This window comes from Anser cygnoides, chromosome 27 (assembly GCF_040182565.1).
Source record: "Anser cygnoides isolate HZ-2024a breed goose chromosome 27, Taihu_goose_T2T_genome, whole genome shotgun sequence".
Taxonomy (NCBI): Eukaryota; Metazoa; Chordata; class Aves; order Anseriformes; family Anatidae; genus Anser; species Anser cygnoides.
Genome location: NC_089899.1, coordinates 5829933 through 5850236, shown reverse-complemented (window position 1 = coordinate 5850236; position 20304 = coordinate 5829933). Strand labels below are relative to the sequence as shown.

Here is a 20304-nt window from a genome sequence, read left to right as displayed (position 1 = left end):
CAGATGAAAGCAGAGGCTCTCACTGCTTCCCCCCCCCCGACCTTCCTCTCCCCCCCCCCCCCAATGCCCTTCCCAAGCTCAGCAGTGCAAGGACTCTAAAACTGCATTTACAGGGAAAAAAAAAAAAAAAAAAAAGAAAGAAAGAAAAATCCCCCCAAGGCCCGCATGGGCTGTGAAAACCCATCACAAGGGGGCAAAGCCACGAGGCTGAGACACGGGCGCTGCCCCACATTTCCCCCTTCCCTCCCCAGGCCCGGAGCGCATCGCCACGTGAGGCTGCGCAAGACTTCATTTCCCAGCAGCCTTTTGCTTGGCGTCACCCCCCCACCCTGGTGGGCATAGGGTCCCCTGAGCCCCCCCATACGTGTGTGCCCCCCCCCCCAAGTCCATCTCTTGGGCAGGGGCTCTGCCCACCCGCGGTCAGCGGGGGCTGCAGGGAGGGAGGAAGAGGAGGGACGGGTGGTGAGGCCGAGGGCTGCAGCGGGATGGCGTCACTTCCTTCGGCCATCCTGGGGGAGGGTGACAGGGATTGGTGGCGGGGGGGGACGGGACACTGACCCCTGCTTATCTCTGCAGCCAGAGCATGGCGGGGGTCCCCAGCACCACGGGGCACAGGCAAGGACTGTCCCCGACGTGTTGGTGCCGTTCGTCCCTCTCCCCGCTGCAAACCTCACGCACCCTCGGTGGGAAAAAGCCCCCACTCAAAGCCCCCCGCCCCCCCCCCCCCCAGTGCCCCAGGGCAGGGAACGTCACCCCAAGAGGGTGTGCTCGGGGTCACCTCAGCGTGGCTGTGGACGGTGGCTTCCAGCCCCAGCACCCCGCCGGTGAGACCCCCCTGCCTGTGATGCTGGGGGGGGGGGCAGCTCTGTGTTCGCCACAGGAGAGGGCTTGGGCCCGTCTGTGCCACCTGTGGCCCCCTCGGATCAGGACCCAAATACGCGGAGCCGCAGCTCAGTCCTTCTCGCAGCAAGTCCTGCAGGAAATCAGGCGCCACGCTGGCACGCAGGTCCTGCTGCGCCCCGATTCCAGGGCTTTGTCTCCTCGCTGCCCTGCGGCTCCTGGCCAGCACTGCCAGGTGCTCCGGAGCGATGCTGGGATGTGCAAGAGCCTGAGACGGGGTTTGGGGGGAGCTGGTTCGTGTTCAGCATCTTCTGGAGGATTCGACGCAGAGGAGATGGGGCTGCTCTGGTGTGCGCCCACCCTTGTCCCTGCATGCGGACACGTGGGTGCGGGGCCCCTGTCATGGGGACAGCCAGTGCTGGGGGCTGGGTCTGGGGGAGATCAGCGGGGAACACAAACTTTGGGCTTGTTTTTTTGAGTCCAACTCAGATTTGCTGTGTTTGCAATGTGTGAACCATCCGGCAGCGAGGTCAGAAGCCCAAAGCCACCACAAGTAACTTCACTGCTATAATTACCAACGATAAAACTATCTGTGCCCCAGAGTCACCTCAGCAGTTCCACAACCATCGTACGAACAAGCAGCAAAGAGCCTGGCCCTGCTCCACTGTCTGAAGCAGCTGCAGAAACTGGTGGCTGCCAGCAGGCCGGATCCACCGGTGGCGAGGGCTGGCGAGGGCTCCGCAGGGCTGCGTCCCCATGGCTGGCACCTACTGGGAGCATCCTTGTCCGCTGCGCCCGGCTCAGATCTTCTGCACGTAGTTCCCAGGAAAAAGCCCCTCCTTGCCATGCAGCCGTCCCTTCCACCAACCAGAGATATCTGGGAAAGGGGGAAAAGAGCCCGGGGTGAGACGTGGAGCATCTGCGGGGCAACGTGGGATGCCGGGAGCCTGGCGGTACCTTCCAGCAGGATGTCGATGATGTCCCCCACGTTGAAGCTGAGCTCGTCCACGTCCTGCCCGATGTACTGGTACAGCGCACGGCAGCGCGGCGTGGCCACCTTGGGCTGCGGCTTGGGGCGACCGGCTGGGGGTGGCCGCTGGCCCACGCTTCGCCTCCGCTGCATCCTGGGGACCGGTGACACGGCGTGAGACCCAGGGAAGGTAGGGGGTGTGGGACATCCCACGTCCCCCTCCCCAGCCTGCTCTGCCCTCCCAGGACTGCCAGTTTACACAGAGCTGGCCGGAGCGGGAAGAGTGTCTCCGGAGCCTGCAGCAGTGGGAGGGGAGACTGGAGGACTGTGGCGGGCACATGGGTGCTGGACCTTACCCGGCCACCCCCTGGTCAGGCACGTTGAGGAACTCCATGTTCTGCTCGGATGGGGGCCGTGTCTTTGGCCGGCGGTTTGTGCTTTGGGTGGGCAGCACTGTGGCCGGTGGTGCCCGCGCCTGCTTCTGGGGTGTGTTGTAGGTGTCCCGCTGAGCCCGGCTGTTCCCACGTGGGAACTGGGGAGCCCCGTTCTTGCAGGTGCCTGGAACAACCCCAGGGATGGTCAGTTACTGGGGGGGTCATCCCCTGCCTGCCCTGCAGCAGCACAGAGCCGGCTGGATCAGGCTGGGCCCCATTTGGCGCTGCCCTGCTCACCTTGGGGTGCCGGGGGGGCACTCCGGGAAGGTGCTGGATACCTGCTGCCACCTCTGCTCTGCGTCACCCCCTTCCTTGTGGGCTCTGGGAGGGGACACAAGACCTCATTAGGTGATGTCCCATGTGGGGGCTGACCGTGGTTTGCATCCCACCACCCTTCAGCACCTGATGCTGCCCCATCACCTGAACAGGTCCCTCCTGGGTGAAACACAGACCCCGCAGAGCACAGTGTCTCACCCTGATGTCCCCAAGCCCCCCACCATTCACCGTGGCCCTGGAGCTCCTGCCCCCCCCCCCCCGCCCCGTGCTGCTCCCCCCAGGTGCACTGGCACCGGCACTCACTGGAGTTCCTGGGGAGCCCGTCCCCGATGCTGACCGTAAGGGTTTTGCCTCCAGCTTTGAGGATGGCCACGTCGCCCTGTCCTCTCATGAAGGTGACATTGCGGGTGCCGCCGCCGCCCCAGCCCTCCTTCTTCACCCGAAACTGTAGTCTGGGAGGAGGAGAGGGGCCGTGAGGCTGCGGGGATGTGGCCTCTTCCTGCTTTGCCACCTCTCCCAGCTTCCATCCTTACGTGTCTTTGAAGGTGAGTTGCAGCTTGGTATGGGTGAGCTCCTCGTAGCGCTTGCTCAGCAGGCTGACCAGCTCCGTCTTGAAGATGGACTCGAGGAAGTTGTCGGCATCGTTCTCATGGATGATGAAGAAATCATCCTGCCGGGTGCTGTGGGCAGCCCCAGGGGGCTGTCAGGGGGGCAGGAGACTCTGCCAGGCCTTGGGGACCCCTGAGCAGGCCCGGAGAGCACAGGGACCCCTCATCCCCGTGGCGCGATGCTCCAACAGCAGTGCGTTGGGGCTGGGCTGCGGGCACCGAAAAATGGGAAGGGTCTGGGGGGACATGATGGGTGAAGCCCGACCACACTGAGCTGGTGCAATGGGACGCACCTCAGCGAGACGCCGCTCACCGCCTGGATCTCCACCTTCTTCTTGAGCACCTCCTTGATCTGCCCCTTCTCAGGGCCTTTCTTCACCTTCTCCCGCCCGATCAGGTAAAAGTACTTGGGGGTGAGGATGAAGTCCCGCTTGATGGGCTGTGAAAGGGCAGGTGCAGGGGCTGAGGGGAGTTGGCGGGGGGGGGCACAAGCCCCACCCACATCCCACCCAAGGGCAACCACCATGAGCCACAGCTTGGCTTGTCTCACCTTGAACCTCCGGTCATACTTTGTGATGGAGTCGGCGAAGTCAACCCGCTCCCTCTTGGCTAGGAACTGCCGCAGCTCCGGCCGCTCCTCCATGCCCAGGTAATCGCCCACAAAATTCCTGTTGATGCTGTTCCTCCGCCGCTCTTTGCAGTTGTAGAGGATGCTGGAGGCTGCGTGGGACCCGAAGCGATGCTGGTTGGGCAGGGCTCTGAGCTGGCACTCAGCCCACGGCCCCACGCAGCAGGAGCTGCACTGGCCACAAAACCCATTCAGCGTCCCCAAAACCTTGTGTTGTGGTAGGGGGGGAGGGAGGGGCCCAGCTGCTTTCTGATTTTTTCCTCTTGATTTTGCACTGTATGCTTGGGAGGGTTGGAAATTGCCCATGGCGGGTGTCAGGTGGTGACCACGGGCCTTTCCCATCCCTCTACAAGCACTGACTCTCATCTCCATCTTTTTTGCAGGCAGTGAAATGCAGATGGACAGCGAGATGCTCTGGGTTCTGTCTGACAGCCCCTCCCAGGGCTGAAAACAGGAGCAAGAAACCCACTCCCTCCTTGAAATGTAGGAAAAGACCTCAGGTATCTTGTCCAGTCCCTCATCACCCCCTTTGTTGCAATTAGGAGCGGGGATGCTGCTCCCCCATTGCTCCGGTGGTTCTGCAGCGAGCAGGGCTGTCCCTGGCCAAGGGCACCCTACAAAGCGCACCGGTGTCCCCGCCGTCACAGCCTTACCCTCCTCTCGCATCTGCTCGTATTTCCGGATGGCGACGTGCCGGCGCCAGGCCTTCTGGATCACCCGGGCGAAGCCGTCAAATTTCCGCTCCCGCATCTCCTCCAGGAGGAAGAGCTGCGGGGCAGGGGGGCACTGAGCCCGGCTGGGCAGGGGCCGACCCCGGTGCAGATGCCCGTGACGTCCCCATGCCCCCAACCTACCGACTCGGGGTTCTTGACGAACACCTTGCTCCGTCCCATCTGGTACTGGTCTGGGTCCATGTTGACGGAGCGCAGCAAGTGCTGCACGCCTTGCCGCTCGTCCCCGCGCCAGCACGGCCACGTCTCGGGGGTGAGGATGGCGTAGCTGCCGGGACAGGGGCCATGAGCGGCTGCCGGGCTGCAGACCCCCTCCGCGCAGCCCCGCGGCCCCTCACCGTTGCAGGAATTTCTGGAAGAGGCGGCGGTAGGCAAAACCAGCCCGGCGTACGCGGATATTCTCCTTCAGCCCCAGGTACTCGACTTGGTGCTTCACCCTGCGGGATTGGGAGGGATGCGCTCGCTGTGGGATGGCAGCATGGCAGCATGGCTCTGCCCATCCCCATCGCTTTGCCTGGGGGTGCCCAGGTCAGAGCCCCTGGAGGATGCACGCGCAGAGGGACGTGTGTGTCCGCACGCTGCCCCTTCCCATCCCCTGGGTCTGGAGGAAAGCTGCTCCCGGCCACCAGGTACCTGGGCTCTGGGGCTCTGTGACCCATTACAGCATCCTCTGTTACCTGCTCTCCTCCCAGTCACGGGGTTTCTTGGTCTCGTTGGGCTTGATGCAGCGGATGTAGTGTGGTGTGCACTTCATTAACGTGTTCACCAGGTCGTTAGCCTGTTTCTGTTGCAAGGATCGGCCTCTGTAGCGTTAAAGGTGTTGGTGGGAGCCCAGCAGCCCCCAGCTGCTGCTCTGCAGCCTCCAGAACCTACCTTGATTTTGGAGCCCGCAGTGGTTGGGCGGCCCTTTTTGTCAGAATCAAGCTTCTCCGGGAAAAGCATCCGGATGAAACCGCTGAAAGGCAGGGGAGAACCCCCGGGTGAGAGCTGCCAGGCAGGGGCAGGACCAGCAAAGGTCCGCGTTTTGAGGATGCTGCCCATCACCCCAGCTCTTTTGGGGTGCCCCAGGAGACCACAGCACCGCCCATACTCACTATTCGCTGCTCTGCATGAGCTCAATCAGGTCGGTGAAGAGCACGTCCCGGTTGCGCTCACAGAAGCCATTCACGTCGTAGGAGACCTGGGGGCAGGAGGGGAGCTCAGCCCCAGTACGCTGGGGCCGGGGCCTCAGGGTGCAGGGTACAGGGTGCAGGATGCCGTACCTTGCCCGCGTAGTGGTGGATGACGAAGCCCGAGCTCCAGCTGTTGAAGTGCTCATGGGTGCCCACGGCTGCCTGCAGCTTCTGCAGCAGGGTCTGGTCAGCGCCCTCGCCGGTGGCGTGCATGGTGGCACAGACGTCGTCCAGGACACTCATGATCCCGGGAGGGTTCTGGGGGATGGAAGGCAAAGCCAGGGGTGACTTAAGGCTGAGGGCAGGGCCCAATCCTGCATCTGGCTGTGCTCAGGTGCCCTGTGCGGCTCAAAGCTGCTTTGCACTGAAATGCACCTTGGGTGAAGGACATGGAGCTGCAGCTCCCCCAGGGCTGGCTCCTGCCCCCCCACCCCAGCAGCACCCAGCCCCCCCGAGCCCCCCCCAGTGCTTCGGCTCCCAAGGAAGCATCCTACTGGGGGGACCCCCACTCACCAGCTTGTTCTCTATCAGGTCGCACACCACCTTGTTGTTGAAGTACTGGATCTGGGTCCATTTGATGCCCTCCTGCACGTACTCCTCCTACGGGGTGGGGGAACGACACACCAAGAGAGCTGGTGGGCTCCAGCTCTGCACCCATGGGACATGCCCTGGCCAGGGTGCCACATCAGTGGGGTGCAGAGCACGGGGACTGGGGTGCTGGTGCAGCCCTATTGGGTTTCAGCTCCCTTGTACCTGTTCTGCCTTCAGGGTCAGCTCTATGAAGATCTGCTGCAGCTTCTCGTTCACAAAGTTAATGCAGAACTGCTCAAAACCATTTTTCTGTAAAATGAGGGAAAAGGAAAGAGAAGATGGGGCTGAGTTGGCTTCTACTCAGGTGATCCCAATGGGTGGAGCCTTTGGGTGCTGCTCCAGGGACCCTTCTTCGGGCCATTGGCCACCAACAACCCCTTGCTCTGACCACCCTCGCTGCTGGAGCAGGGAAGGAGTGCCCCCCAGCTGGGCTCCCACTGCAAACCAGCACCCACCTGGAATATTTCAAAGCCGTAGATGTCCAGCACCCCAATGCTGTACTCCTCGTACGGCTTCTGCATGGCTCGGTTGATGGACTGCAGGGAGAGACGGTGGGAGCCACCTTCGTGGGGCGTGCGGCTGCGTGCAGGAGCAGCCAGCCAGCGTCCCCATGAGCATCCCCTCATCCCCCTCCCCACAGCCGTACTCCCCGGGGCACCCACCTCCACGAGGAAGTCAAAGACACGAGCGTAGAGCCCCTTGGCCAGGGCGTCCCGGGTGTAAGCCGCCTGCTCCACGTTGAGGGTGACGGTGATGGACTCGGAGCGTCCGCCCCACTTGCTGTCCATCTTGCGGCTGGTGACCTTGCTGTTGAGGCGGTCGCGGTCGATGCCCAGCAGGTAGGCGGGGAAGGCCAGGGCTGGGCAGAAGGAGGGGGGTCAGGGCTGTCCCCCCCGCACACTGCCCACTCAGCCCCAGCCAAACATGAGTGGGGCCATGGCATGGGGAGCAACACGATCTGGGATGGGATGTTGCCCTCCCTCAGCTCCATCACAGCCTCTGCTCCCTGCCAGGCACTTGCTAATCTCTGGCTGTGCCATTTGCTCACTGCCTCAGTTTCCTCATGTTTAACGTGGGGAAGATGCTGATGTTGCCTCTCTCCTCTGATGGGGGATTTGTGCTACAGAGATGTTGCAATTCATTGTCGGGGTGCCTGCAAGCATGTAAGTTTGCTTCCCTGGAACAAGGAGGATTTGGCTACTCACAGTCGGCATTTTCCACCTGGGCATAGTTGCCCTCCTCCCGAAAACTGATGTTGCCCAGGTGGAGGATCCCTGCCACGATCTGCAGCACCAGCTGCTGGTCCTCGCCCCGGATGCCGATCACCTGCATGGCGTTCTGGGGGGGCAGGGTGTGGGGGGGTCAGCCCCAGTTTGGCCTCAGACAGGTTTCTGGATACCCAAAAACCCCTGGACACTCACCATAGTCTCATGGAAGTCGTTGCGGTCGTCCGTGCCTTCTACCTGGTACGTGTCCGACTGGTTCAAGTAGTAGTAATAATCCGGGCTCATGATGCCCAGGTTCTGCCGCTGCTCTTGGGACGCCCCTTCGATGAGCTGCGGGACACCCGGGGGGCTGCAGTTAGCGGCTCCAGCCCCATGCCCGCCCAGTCCCACGCCCCCATACCTGGTAGTAGATGTGGAAGTTCCTCTCGTGCTCGTTCTGGCTCACCACCCGTGACTTCTCCAGCAGGAAGTTGGAGATCTTCCCCCCGTCGGGCTCACCGCCCCGGCTGAACTGGATCTCGAAGTATTTCCCCTGCCCAGGCACGGTGCCATCAGCACCCAGCCCCTGGCTGTCCCCACCAGCCATGCCACAAGCACGGCAGGGACGGATCCTGGCTATGGCACTGCAAGGTACCAACCCTTGGCACGGTCCACGCCTGCCCCAGGGACTTACAAAGCGGCTCGAGTTGTTGTTGCGGACGGTTTTGGCGTTGCCAAAGGCTTCCAGCAGTGGGTTGGACTGCAGGATGATGTCCTTCACGTGCTGGTGGCCAGAGGAGGGCACGAGCCTGAGCAGGGCTGCGCACTTGTGCCCACTGCAGCTGCCCGCCCCGACTGGGGATGGAGACACGTCCCCGGCCAAGGACTGCTCTGTGCAGGGGCTGGGGGAGCAGACAGGTCGGGAGGCGAAACTCTGGGTGCTGGGGTGGGGGCAGCCCTACCTGCACCTTGTCGCCACCCCCGGACACTTTGGAGATGTATCCCATGATGTATTTTGCTGCCACTGTTTTCCCGGCCCCGCTTTCTCCACTGTGTAAATGTCAAAAGAAGAGGAGAGGTGAAACAGGAGCCCCTGGAGCACTCCTGGTAGGATGCTGGGGAGCCCCTGGTCCCTCAGGGCCTGGGGCAGCTGGAGGGGACGGGGGCTGTGGCTAATGATGTTGGCGAAGGGGCTGCAGGGGCTCTGGGACATGAACGGGACCAGAGCAGGGCTGAGCTACAGCAGAAGTTGTTGGATTTCTTGCTGCTGGATTTTGGAGGGGAGGAGGGAGGCTTTGGAGCCTGAAGGGGAAGTCTTTGGCCTTGCCCCACATCCTGACCCCTTCCCTTGCAACACTCAGCCGGAAAAGCACGTTGCACAAGGCTCGGTCCTTGCCTGGGACCACAGCCCCAGCACACCCAGATGGTGCTCACCCGTGGCCAGCACCGGGCTTCAGCCACCTCTTGCCACTGCCCGGCCACCGCAGTTGGCCTGGACACCCCAGGGTGCTGGGGAAGGGGTGCCGGGGGCACCCAGCCACCCGCTGCCCTCTACCTGATGATGACACATTGGTTCTCCCCATCGATCAGCATGTTTCGGTACATGTTGTCCGTCAGCGCATAGATGTGGGGGGGATTTTCATACTGAGCCTAGAGAGGAGGCAAGGGCAGCAGTGCTGAGCAGGGAGCAGCTGCCAGCCCCCTCTGCAGCCCCCTTCACTCTGCCCATGCGGCGCAGGAGGCAGCAGCATGCAGGATGTCTGCTGGGGTCCCCTCCGCCTCGGGAAGGACGTGCAGCAGAGCCAGGCACTTGGGCACTTCACCACGTCCCGGTTGCCCTAATGCGTATTTATGGGATGAATTTTCCAGGAATGTGGATTTGCTTCCAAATCTTGCTGCAGACAAGCATTTGGGAGTGCTGACCCAGGCAATCAGTACCCAAAGGGCACGCTCATTCATGGGACACCCCCAGGCATTTGTATGCAAATGCACCAAATTAAACCTAATTAACCCCTCGCCAGCCCTGCCAGCCTGCACACAGCAGCCTTACCGCCCCCTGGTACAGCTCGATCTCTCGGTCGGTGAAGTACGGCATCTGCTTGAAGGGGTTGACGGAGATGAGCACCGGCCCGATGTAGGTCTGGGCAGCAGGTCAAGGTCCAGGTATCCTCTCCCATGTCCCCCCGTCCTGCCCATGACATCCGAGTGTCCCTGCCTCCTTGTAAGGCAGCACCAGGAATAGCACGATGGGTTTCAGCTCATGACCCAGTGCTCCCTCAGCCATGGGGTTCCCCTACATCCGCACGCAGCATCCCCAAATTACCCAGGTGTGATGGGGGGGATGGAAAAACAGAGGCTTGCGGCTGGAAGCGGTGCATCGGGAGGATGGGGATGAGTCCCACTGCCCTGGGGAGGATGCTGGGTGTGGAGGCCATGGATGGTGCAGGGCCAGGGTCCTGCTTTCAGCCCACCCGGCAGCAGGGAGGGGAAGGCAGCCGAGGGCAGGAAGAGAGGGGCTTTTCTGGGAAATGCAGAAGCGTGGGGCATTGAGTCATGACTGGATGGGGGCCCTGCACTCAGCGCTGTGAAAAAAGGAAGAAAGAGGCTGCGTGGGGTATTTTTTCCTCCTCCTCCAAAAAAAGCCAACCCGAAGCCCAACCCCCAAGCACATTTAAAACCCTGGGGCTGCTGAAAGAGTGAGCCGGATGGCTGCGTCACTGCCAGCCTGGGACAGAGCATCGCCTTGTAAGGACAGAGCCGCATCTTCAGGGAAACCACAACCACTCACGTCCACAACAGCAAGCGGCTCTGCGCCCGAGCTCCCCGCCACGTCCCACTCTGCAGCCTGGGGAGCTTCTCCTATCCCTCTGGGGCTGGGGCACGGCCGCAGCAGGCGTGATGCAGCTGGGTGCTGATCTGGCTGCGAAACTGAGCAGGGGCTGGGGGGCCGAGCCGGGCTCAGAGCCTCGGATGGTAGGAACAGCTTCCCCATCCGTACCAAGGAACCAGAGAGCCACCAAACCTCGTGCTTGGTGCTCAGTGATGTCATCTCTCTGACAAAGCCAGTGACCACAAAAGCATCTGGGCTGGAGGACGGCACGTAAGGGACAGGGAGTTTTCACCCTGTGCTGGCTCAATGGTGTCCCAGAGTCAGTGCAGAGCACCCAGTGGGCATCGATGGATTGTGGGCAACAGCAGGAGGGGACGATGCCCTGTGCAGCTGCAGGGTTTGGTGAGGAGGACCATGCTGCCAACAAGGAGAAGGGGTCCTTCCCCTGGGTAATGGTGAAGCACATGGGCTGCACCAGCTCTGTGGTGTGTAACGGGGTGCCATGGCCACCAAACCCGTCCCAATATCGTGCAGGGATGGACACGCTGCAGGCCCTTGCAAAGCCTTAGAGCGTGGCCCTGCTACTCCCCATCCTGCTGCCCTGGGAAGGATACAAAGATGTAATCGTCCATAAAGCGCTTCTTGAGGTTCTCCACGATGGCCTCCTCGGAGATCTTGGAGAGCAGAACCATGTCATCCACCCCGCTCTGCTTGACATTGTGGCTCTGCCAGTGGAAGCGCTCCTTGCTGCCCTGCAGGGAGAGGGTCACAGCGACTGTGGCAGGAATCTGAAACAGGCACCCTTGGGCAGCACAAAGGGGTATTTCAGCCACTGCTGCACATGGGTTTGATCCGTCCCTCTAGCCAGATCCTGCCTCACCACAGGCCCCACACTCCCAAGAGGCGCAGAATGGGCTCGCAGCCTGTAGGCACGTTTGTAACATTTCCCCTGCTCCTTACGGAGGTAACAGATGAGTAATGAAGCAATCACCGCACAGGCTCTGCATATCAGTCAAAGGGGCAGCAAAAACAACCCTGGGGAAAGGCAAAAATCATGGCCTGTGGGGCACCCCTGGCTGCGCCCCTGCGTCTCCACTGCAGCGGGGCAGAGCTGGGAACGTCACCCCCTGCCCTGCCTGGGGAAACCCAAGCACCCGTTTTCCTGCCACCCCAAATTCACCCTTGCAGCATCCTCGGGGGCAGTTGGACAGAAGGAAGACCGTGGGCTGCGACTTAAGTGATCGTGGGGCTAAGCACAGCCCTGGGCTGGGTGGGATTCCACTGCCCAAAAAGAAAATATCCCAGAGGGTCCTCGGCCTTGTTGCTGCAGAGTAATCTGCCTGAATGTGCCCACGATGCCTGGGAGGGGACACCCATGGCTGGAGCCGCCCCCAGCTCCTCTGCGCACCCGTCCTGCAGCCACCGGCCCCGCAGTTCCGCTTTCACCCTGGTGCTCCTGGTGTTGATTTCACTTCTCCCCCCCATTACCCCCAGCCTCTTACTCTTTCCATTTCCCTTTTCTTCTCTTCCCCTTTTGCTTCATTTTCTTGCCGATTCTCAAGCTTTCAGGCCTCAGGGTGCTGCTGCCTTTGCACCCTCCCGTCTGCCCCTGACAGTCACAGGCAGCCGCCCCTGTCCCCCAGCAGCGTCACGAGGGGTGACCGAGGGATGCTCGTGGAGCAGGGAGGGGATCAGCAGCATTGGGCTGCTCCCCCTGGCCACCCCCATCCCTGGTGGGCTGCTGGGCTTTGTAACCCTACTCACAAAATCCCAGCTACTGAACGCAGCTCACGGCCCTATAACCAGTGGGGGGGCTTTCAGCTTCCTTGCCCCTCTGCAAGCAGTTGGGACACATGGGCCTGGGTCAGCTCAGGGGCTCTGGATGGGATCGGGGCTGTTCACAGAGCTTCTCCTCTTCCACCAGTTCATTGCTTATGGTCCTTTTTCTTGCTTTCCCCTCCTCTTCTTCCCCTCCATCCTAAAGAGCCCACAGGAAGGCCACCCAGGTCACCATGCTGTCACCCAGCGTGCTGCCGGTGACCCCAAGGTTGCCACCCCGACCTGGCCAAAACCTTATGCTTCAAGCGGAGGTGAGCAGGTTGGGAGGAGCCCATGGGGACACTGACACCTCGGCTTCCCCATCTGCCACTTACATCACCCCAAGCCCCCTGGCGCAGGCACCCTGAGCTCACGCTGTTTCTTATAGCCCTGAATTCAGGCCAATGTAGGCATTTCCTGTACTGCAAGCTTCGCGCTTTCGAGCTGACACCTGAAGTTTCTCCTTCACTCAAATGATTGCTCAGAGCAGCTGGAAGCCAGCACATGCCTCCTCCTCTTCCTCAGGCACAGATTAGGGGTTTTCCTGGCTCAGCCCGGCACCTGATGCAGCACAGCTGCAGGGAAAGCACCGTCTCACTTTAAATGAAGGTTTTGTCCCAGGCTGTCCCAGCCCCAGCAGGGCTGTGGGTGTTTCTGCTCTGTTTTGGGGAGCACAAAGGCTGCCCAGCTTCCTGGGAGCATCCTGTGAGGTGAAGATTTCATGGGGCCATGGTTTAACGTGCTGGATAAAAGCCTTGCAAGAGGCGAGGGGCAACATCCCTGAGGGGAGCAGGGGCTCCGTGCAGGGCAGAAGCTGAATTTGCTTTCAAAGGCTTGGGCCAGGGGTTCCCAGTCCCTTCCTGTGCTGCTGGCCAAGGCAAGGGGTGAGCTGGAGAGCAGTGGCTCAACAGCCACTGCCACCAGATGGGTCCTGCCAGGAAGGGGACAGGTGGATGGCCAGGACCAGACACCTCCACAAGCCATTTCGTCCTAGAGCCGAGTGGGAAGAAGCTTTCAGCAGCCCTTGGACCGGAAATCCAGGCACAGTTTGCAGCCACTTTGTGCAAGGAGCATTGCTCTGCTGACAGCCCTGTACATGATGGGTGCGTGTGTGGGGGCCAGGAGCCCACCAGGAGCCCCCGCGAGGGCTGCAGGATGGGGACTGTCACCACCACAGCCACCACCCATGACCAGGGCTGCGGATGCAAGCAGGGACCTCAGGAGCAGCCCTGCACCAACGATCGCAAAACATTGTCTGTTTTTCTTCAAAACTCAAGTCTGAGCCACCAAAAAAGCAAAACCCTTGCAAGTGCTGAAGGCGGAGCGGACGCAGCCCAAGGTGGCATCTCTGTTCTCAAGACAGGGCGAGCCCAGATGCAGCCAACACCTTTGAAACCACAGGAAGCCTTGAGGAGAAGAGCGCAGGGTGTTGCACTGCTGTCAGCAGCCCGGCTGGCCCCTGACATGGGCACAAACAGGATCTGGGGAGGGGGCGTTCACCCCAGAGTTCTGGGGACGGAGGCTGACCCCGAAGCAGGGTCCCAGGGGGGATGTGCAGCCATGACCCCTTGTGAAACCATGAAACATCATCGGGTCTCAGCTGTCCGTGTCTTGTAGGGACAGTGCTGGAGCAGCCTGTCGGAGGTGACAACCGCAACCAGTGGCTGCTGTTGGGAGGAGGAGGCTCTGCTTCAGCCCGGCTGCTGTCCCCGCTCCTGGCTGGCGGGAAGCGAAGGCCGGGGACGGCAGCGCTCAGACGTGCGGAGGGAGCAGAGCTGTGGGCTGGAGGATGTGGCCATGGCCACACTGTACAGCCCCTCACGCCACGCCTGAGCATCTTCTTCATTTTGAGAGCCTGCATCTTCCTCTTCTTCCTCCAGATCAACTTCCAGCTCCGGCCGCTGCCCCCGCAGCAGCCCCGAGCCACCATCCCCATTTCCCCGCATGTACTGGGGTGCGAGGTTCGACCCCGGGCACCGGCACCTGCAGGTCCCTCCCAGCCTGAGCTGGTCCCGGGGGGCACAAACACCCCCGGCAGCCCCCACCACACCACTGTGCTCTGCCCGCACCCTGCTGGTGCCACAAGCACTGAAATCAGAAGCGCTGGCAGGAAGCTGGGCCAAGAGGAAGACATGGGTTCCCGTACGGGGACCATGCTGGCAAAATCAAGAGCGCTTTGTGCCCAGCCTGGCTCACCACCTGCTGCCCTTGATCCCACTCGGGTCAGTGCTCCCATGTGCATCAACCCTGCAGGATCCTGCACTGATCCTGCACCCAACACCCTGTGCCCATCCCCAGCAGCTGCTCCCCAGCACCGTGCCCCACACAGCACCTCGCTCAGCCCCAGCCCTGCTCCTTCACCCCGAGCCTGGGCAGCTCCATCCTCTCTCCATTGGGGACATCGTGGGGGGCTCCTGGCACCCCCAGACCCAGGTGGGTGCAGGAGAGGATAGGGCTGAGATAGCCCCAAGGTGGCAGGAAGACACCCAAAGGTGACACCCAGGGCTCCGGGAAAGGACAGGGCAGGGGGAAGCCAGCGAGGCCCCCGCTTGCACTCACCATGGTGTCCCTGCGTCCTGCCCCTGGGGATGGCGTGCTTGGGGCTCCTGTCACCGTGGGCACAGGTCCATCCCGAAGGGCTTCGCTTTGGTGTTTCTCCTGCAACTACAACTTGCTACTATTTTTTTTTCTCCTCCCACTTCCTCATTTAGTGCTGGTTTGCTGGGGGGGGGGGGGGGTGGGGAGGATGAAAGCCTCTTCCCGCTGCCGAGGGGGGAGCCTGGGGTGGCCCTGCCCAGGGTGCCCCCACTGCCACTGCCAGCTGGTGCCAGGGTCACTGTCCTGGGGATGCAGGTGGTGCTGGTGGGCACAGGGTGCAGCCTGAAGGGATGCTCAGAGCTCTGAACATTTTCCCTCACCCTGGGGGTCGCTTTGATGCAGCTGGGGGATGCTCTGCTCTGAGGTGGTTTTAGGAGCATGATGGTGTTGGTTGTTGTTTTTTTTCCACGTCTTTTGGATTAAGCAGACCATGCTTAAGGAAGCGTTTTGGCTGGAGCTGGTTCAGAGACCATCGGGCTGCAGGAAGATCAGGACTGCCTGACGTCCCAGGGGTATGTGTCTCAAAACCGGGGGGTTTCTGTACATTCCAATTAATATTAAGGTAAAGAGGGCAGAGTCAATGAGTGCCTTTCCTTTGGGATTTCAGCTCTTACCTGCTGCAGCCCCTGGCCACGCTGCCTCTGCCTCCAACTCCGGCAAAGGCAATGTCAGATGTGGGTGGGAGCCGGAGGCATTGCTTGGGGTGTGGGGCAGGAATCCGGCCCAGGGCACCCCGGGCCTTGCAGCACCCATCCCTGTGGGTGCACCCATGGCCACGAGTGCTGAGGCATCCATCATGCAAACGGACATCTTCCCCACCAGATGCATCGCCGGAGGGGCGCAGCACAGGGAGCGTTTGCCATGCAGCGGGTGAAGGTTCCCGATGCGGGAGGCAGCTGGAGAGGACGGGGACAAGCATCACTACCGCGGCACTGCTGCTTTATGAGGCTGAAGGCACCAAGAGCTCAGGAGCCGAAATGCTCGACCTCAGTGGCTGGGAGCAAGATGCCATGACCCACGCACAGGGGAACGCCGAAAAGCCTTACTGCTCACGAGATGTTATCAGGCCGCTCAGTGCCTTTTTGAAGAGCACCGGTTTCTGGATTGACAAGACAGCAGAGACCTCGGTGTCATTTCTTTCTTTCTAAGAAATAGCATTTCAGCCTCAAGGGTGAAAGGAGAAAAGACTGAAACTGGACGTGAGCAGAACACGGACTCAGCAGGATAAAATGCCCCCGAAACATGTGAACAGAGCCAAACCCTAAGCAGCTCTCAAGGAGCCCACTCGTGTTTGCATTTTCTCAATGTCACTCAGGATTTTGCAGTGTCCAAGTCAGGAGATTCAGATGCCGCTGCTTGTAGCTGAAATGGAGACGCTGAACACCCCGAGGTGAGTGGCAGAGCCGACTGCTTCAGCTGCCAAGGATGAGGGCAGCAGCGGCTCCATCTGGAGACCCCTTGGGAAGGGACTCATGCAGGATCCACACCTGGGCTGGGCTTTTCTTCTGCATTGCTCAGGCTGAGCATTTTGCCCTGCGTCTGCGCTGCACACACTGCTTCATGCCTCAGGAGACAGGAATGGAAGCCAGGAAATGCCATAAAGGAAACTGCCCTTGCAGGGAGGGCAAATGCTGGGGTTGGGGCTGAAACCTCTGCTCAGGTGGGCGCAGCATCTGGCTGCTCCATGCCTTCCCTACATCCTTAACCAGAAAGCTCGTGCTTTTAAGCATTTTTTTTTTTTAATACATAAATTCCTCCTTTTCTGGTGGTACATTTGGGGATGAACAGCAAAACCATACCCTGTGCAACAGCAACTCCTCTGTCGGGACATCTCCTCCTGCAAGAGCTCCCCATATCACCCCATCCCTTGCACCACTGTTGTCTCAGGCTCCAAGCGAAAGAAACCCCTAAAATCCCAAACCAGCATTAGCAATATGGGGTTTACACGCCCAGGGGTGCACAGCCCACCCACTAGGGGTTTTCCAAGGGGAAGCCAGTTCCTTTGTGTTATGAAGCAGCTCTAGATGAATCCCCCAACCCACTCTGGTCACTTGGGGTGCAGGGAACCCCACCGCTGCCCAAACCCCTCTTCTAGCATCAGCACAGGCAGCATCCTGGCATGGGGCTGTCCAGAGCCAAGGCTCACCAGTTGAGAAACAACACTGGGACCAGAACCTGCGCCTGGGATCGTAGCTACTCCTTTATTATAAATCATGCCGTTACGTCGCTCCTCCTTAGAGTTAGTATTTTAAACATTTTTTCATTATATATATCTATATAAAAAGGTGAAAACACCCCCTCCCAAAATGTCAGAATGGAGCATTGCACTGGGAAGGAAGACAAATTCATGCCCGCTTGCCAGCCAAAGGGGATTTGCTGAGCACCAGAGAAGCTGCAATCGGCTGATGAGCGGGTAAAAATACAGACGGTAGAGTAACACATCAGGGCTGGCAGGGCGGAGAGGCTTGCTCTGGGAAAAGAGGGCTGATCTTGACCCCGCACCCTGAGGATGACCCCCAAAGGGAACAGAACCTGGCCTGGGACAAGGTTTCTCCTCTTTGTGATGCAGAAAGGCCCAAAAATAATAATAGTAACAAAAAGCACATGCTTAGTACATTGCAAATTCAGGTCTCCTCCAGCAGGCTGCGGTGGCCCATTGGAGATGTGTGTTGGCCCAGATCTGGCCAGGAGGTGACCTGGAGGAATGTCAAGCCTGCTCTTTTCCCATCACTGGAGGTCTCCTGGGGGCAGTGGCATGGCACTGGGACTGGTACCCTGAGGCCACAGCTGCACGCAGCGAGGCTGCCTTTGGAGGCAGAGCACCCTTGGAGGCAGAGCACCATAGGAGGCAGAGCACCCTTGGAGGCAAAGCACCCTTGGAGGCAGAGCACCCTTGGAGGCCGTGGCATTCCCTGGGGAGGGCCCAGCCAGGACCAGGCACAGACTGGTCCCAATTCATGGCTTGGCAGTGGGGATGCTGTGACCAGGACAGTTCTCCTCCAGCATCCTCCCTGGCTTTGCTTCCTGCAGCCCAGCACAGCCTCAACACCCTGTAAGTGACTGTGTGACCCCGAGCATGCCTCGGCCCTGACCTCAGCTCAAGCTTTGAGGTGTTTTCAAAAGGAAAAACAGTCATAATAGCAATAAGGGCTTTTAGGAAAAAAACAGGGACGCCCCAATCAAAGTAGGTTGTGAAGGGAGTTTGAGTAACTCCCTCTCCCAGTTAAACTGGTGTCACCGCTCTACTCACTGAGTGACCTGTTCTCCATCACCTGCTGCAGGTCCCAAGGTGACAGGATGCAAATGTAGCAAACATCCCTGCTCCCACCCCACTCCCCATGGCAGCTTGTCTTCGTCCATCATCCAGAAGCTGATGGCTACAAACCACGCTCATCACATCACCCATGGCACCTGAAAACTCCTCTCTGTCTCCCCTGGGAAAGGCAGCGGCACCCAGGGATGGCTTGCGCTGCCCTCGGGACGTGAAGCAGAGTAGGATGAGGCAGGAGCAGGGCGAGTGGTACCGCCTCGGCGCCTGCAGGACCTGGGTCCGCTACTAAATAAATAACAGTATCAGAATTTCAAGTAATGTCCGTGCTGCCGCGCTCTGCCCAGCTTCTCCCTCTCCCACCATGGTGACCGGCTCCTCTCGTGCTTGGCCATGGTCTCTGCAGTAGCCGGCAGTGGTTTAACTGGGATCTGCCATTGGGATGCTCGGGGGCGAAGGGTGCGTGTCTTTGGGGGACAGGTGGGGTGACGCCGGCTCCCACCGGAAGCACGACCAGTGTCTGTGTTGGACCCAGGGAAGGTTCCCGGGGCGAGAGGAAGAGCCCGGCTCGGTGGCCCTTCGGCGCAGCTCTTGCCTTCCAGTTTTCCCACAGGGTCACCATGTTCCTAGTGCCCCTGGCATGTTTTACAGCACATCTGTCGGAAGTACGTCCGGCTGCAGAACTTGAACTTCAGGACAAGCGGGCAGTAGGCCACCTTGTTCACATCCTTGCACTCTGGATGGGTGACAGAAGGAAGCGGAGTTAGAGCTGTGCCTAGGGTGAGGAGCTCCAGGGCAGGCTTTTAGCCAGTCCCCTTCGAGGCCCTCCTGTGGCACCCCGATGCCCAGCTCCTGGGGGCCGTTTGCCACAGAGGAGCAAGATGTGTTGGTACTGAAGAAACAGCTACCGAGAGCCTCACTACTAAAAGCTTACCTTTGCAAAGGTGCAGTTACTTCATTTATCATGGTCACAGTGCACTGGTTTGGCCATGGACCACAGGGGACAGCATCAGGTCTGCCCCCAAAAGCCTTAACCCACAGCTAGAGCCCAGCGCAGGCTGTGCTGGCTGCACTGCCGCTGCCCCTTGTGGTCCCAGACGCTGGAAGGGCTCAGCGCCTCCCCCCAATCCCGCTGCCTCCCTTACCTTCAGGGTTGTCCGTGGGTCCTGACTCGCACTTGGTCTCGCACTGCTGCATGCCAGGAGGCTGCAGGGTTTCCAGGCAGTCGCCAGACGGCTGCCCGGTGTGAGCCAGGCACTGGACGGATCGCCTCTGCTGGCCAAGGCCGCACTGCGCAGAGCACTGCCGGGAAACAACACAACACCCAGCTGCAGTGGCTGCAACAGCATGGGGGAAGAGGGCACAGCAGGGCTCAGGAGATGCAAAAAGTGCTTGATGCAATCATCCCTTCCCACAGCACCGACACAGCTGAGAGCTCCAGCCCTGCTCCCCAGAAGGTTGGTCCGAGACTCCAGGGTCTCCAATCCAGCCCTAAATCACCAGCCCTTGGCAGCCCTCCTCCACCTCCTGCAGTGCGAGGGAGGACTTCCAGCACCGCCCTGCTGTGGGCACCGTGCTGGGCAGACCGATGGTGGCCCCGCTTCCAGCCATCCCAGCCCATCACTGCAGCCCAAAGGTGCACAGGGACGAGCTGTGTCCCGCAGAGACACAGCCAAGTAGGGATGGCCGAGATTGTGGTGACCACCAGGCGTCCCTGAGGCTGCACACACGCTGTCTGTGCCCAGCTGTGCCCAGTCCTGACTTGGCTGCTGCCATGTCCATGTGCCCATGGAGCAAACGCTCTCCATGACCTGGGATCACGGAGCCTTCCCCGGGCTCCTTCCATCCCTGCCAGATGTTGTACAGTCCCTACGTTGTGACCGAGGGGGTGGGCACCTGTCCAGCCCCACTGTCCTGGCATGACACCCCTGCTTGTTGGGTAGCAGAGAGGTTTGAAGTCCTAGATCTAAAGGAGTGTAAGGAAGTCAGGCAGGTTTCCAGAAAAAGTAAAGGCCCAAGTGCTCTGTAGGGACAGCACCTGGCCCCTTTACTTTTTTTTTTTTTTTAAACCTGTATTTACCTTTTTTGCTGCATAGCAGCTGCAGTTCTCAGCCTCCGTCAGGGGATGAGGCTGGAGGAGAGAGGCCACTGCCGACCAGCAGGGGCTGATCAGAAATTTATGGCACATTCTGCAAACGTGAGGCTCAGGGCATCCCTCCAGCAGGCTGAGAGCCAGCAGGGCTGGGAGCTGTAGGGACAGCCCTACGTCACACTAACACAGTGACAGCCACCCCACCAAGAGCCAGCAGCTTGTGGGTAAGAAGCTTGTGTGCAC

At 60.3% G+C, this 20304-nt stretch overlaps 2 protein-coding genes and 1 long non-coding RNA gene across 7 annotated transcripts in view; 1 reads left to right on the top strand and 2 right to left on the bottom strand.

The window, feature by feature from the left end:
* Window positions 1-1394: 1394 nt before the first annotated feature.
* Window positions 1395-14811, bottom strand: MYO1F (myosin IF). 2 transcript variants are annotated; one of them, XM_066984078.1, is made up of 28 exons: window positions 14663-14811; window positions 10900-11037; window positions 9506-9595; window positions 9011-9105; window positions 8418-8505; window positions 8150-8239; window positions 7877-8008; window positions 7672-7806; window positions 7456-7588; window positions 6913-7109; window positions 6706-6786; window positions 6413-6499; window positions 6173-6259; window positions 5750-5917; window positions 5582-5667; window positions 5361-5442; window positions 5165-5271; window positions 4826-4924; window positions 4611-4755; window positions 4410-4524; window positions 3679-3848; window positions 3422-3567; window positions 3054-3200; window positions 2824-2972; window positions 2482-2565; window positions 2167-2368; window positions 1798-1964; window positions 1395-1717 (listed from the first exon to the last, which is right to left on the bottom strand). In XM_066984078.1, exons 1-28 carry the CDS (start codon window positions 14663-14665, stop codon window positions 1641-1643), a joined length of 3300 nt encoding a protein of 1099 aa, XP_066840179.1. In that variant the 5' UTR covers window positions 14666-14811; the 3' UTR covers window positions 1395-1640. The 2 variants fall into 2 exon arrangements, 1 of the variants encoding a protein (XP_066840179.1); XR_010826785.1 differs by lacking the exons at window positions 1395-1717; window positions 1798-1964 and having other exon boundaries at window positions 2209-2368; window positions 2858-2972.
* On the top strand, window positions 3845-16743 carry LOC136787024 (uncharacterized). The gene is made up of 3 exons (XR_010826786.1): window positions 3845-4256; window positions 15129-15213; window positions 15524-16743. It is a non-coding gene; the product is annotated as an uncharacterized lncRNA (long non-coding RNA).
* A 134-nt stretch (window positions 16744-16877) lies between these two features.
* The window catches only part of ADAMTS10 (ADAM metallopeptidase with thrombospondin type 1 motif 10), a 71399-nt gene continuing 67972 nt past the window's right edge, over window positions 16878-20304 (bottom strand). For 3 of the 4 annotated variants that reach the window (XM_048054091.2, XM_066984075.1, XM_013200305.3), the window contains 2 exons: window positions 19115-19271; window positions 16878-18705 (listed from right to left, as the gene is read on the bottom strand). In XM_048054091.2, coding sequence (XP_047910048.1) covers window positions 18596-18705; window positions 19115-19271 — 267 coding nt within the window. In that variant the 3' untranslated portion in view covers window positions 16878-18595. Of the gene's footprint in view, window positions 18706-19114; window positions 19272-19336; window positions 20218-20304 lie in introns of those variants that run through there. The other variant, XM_066984077.1, reaches the window with a different exon arrangement.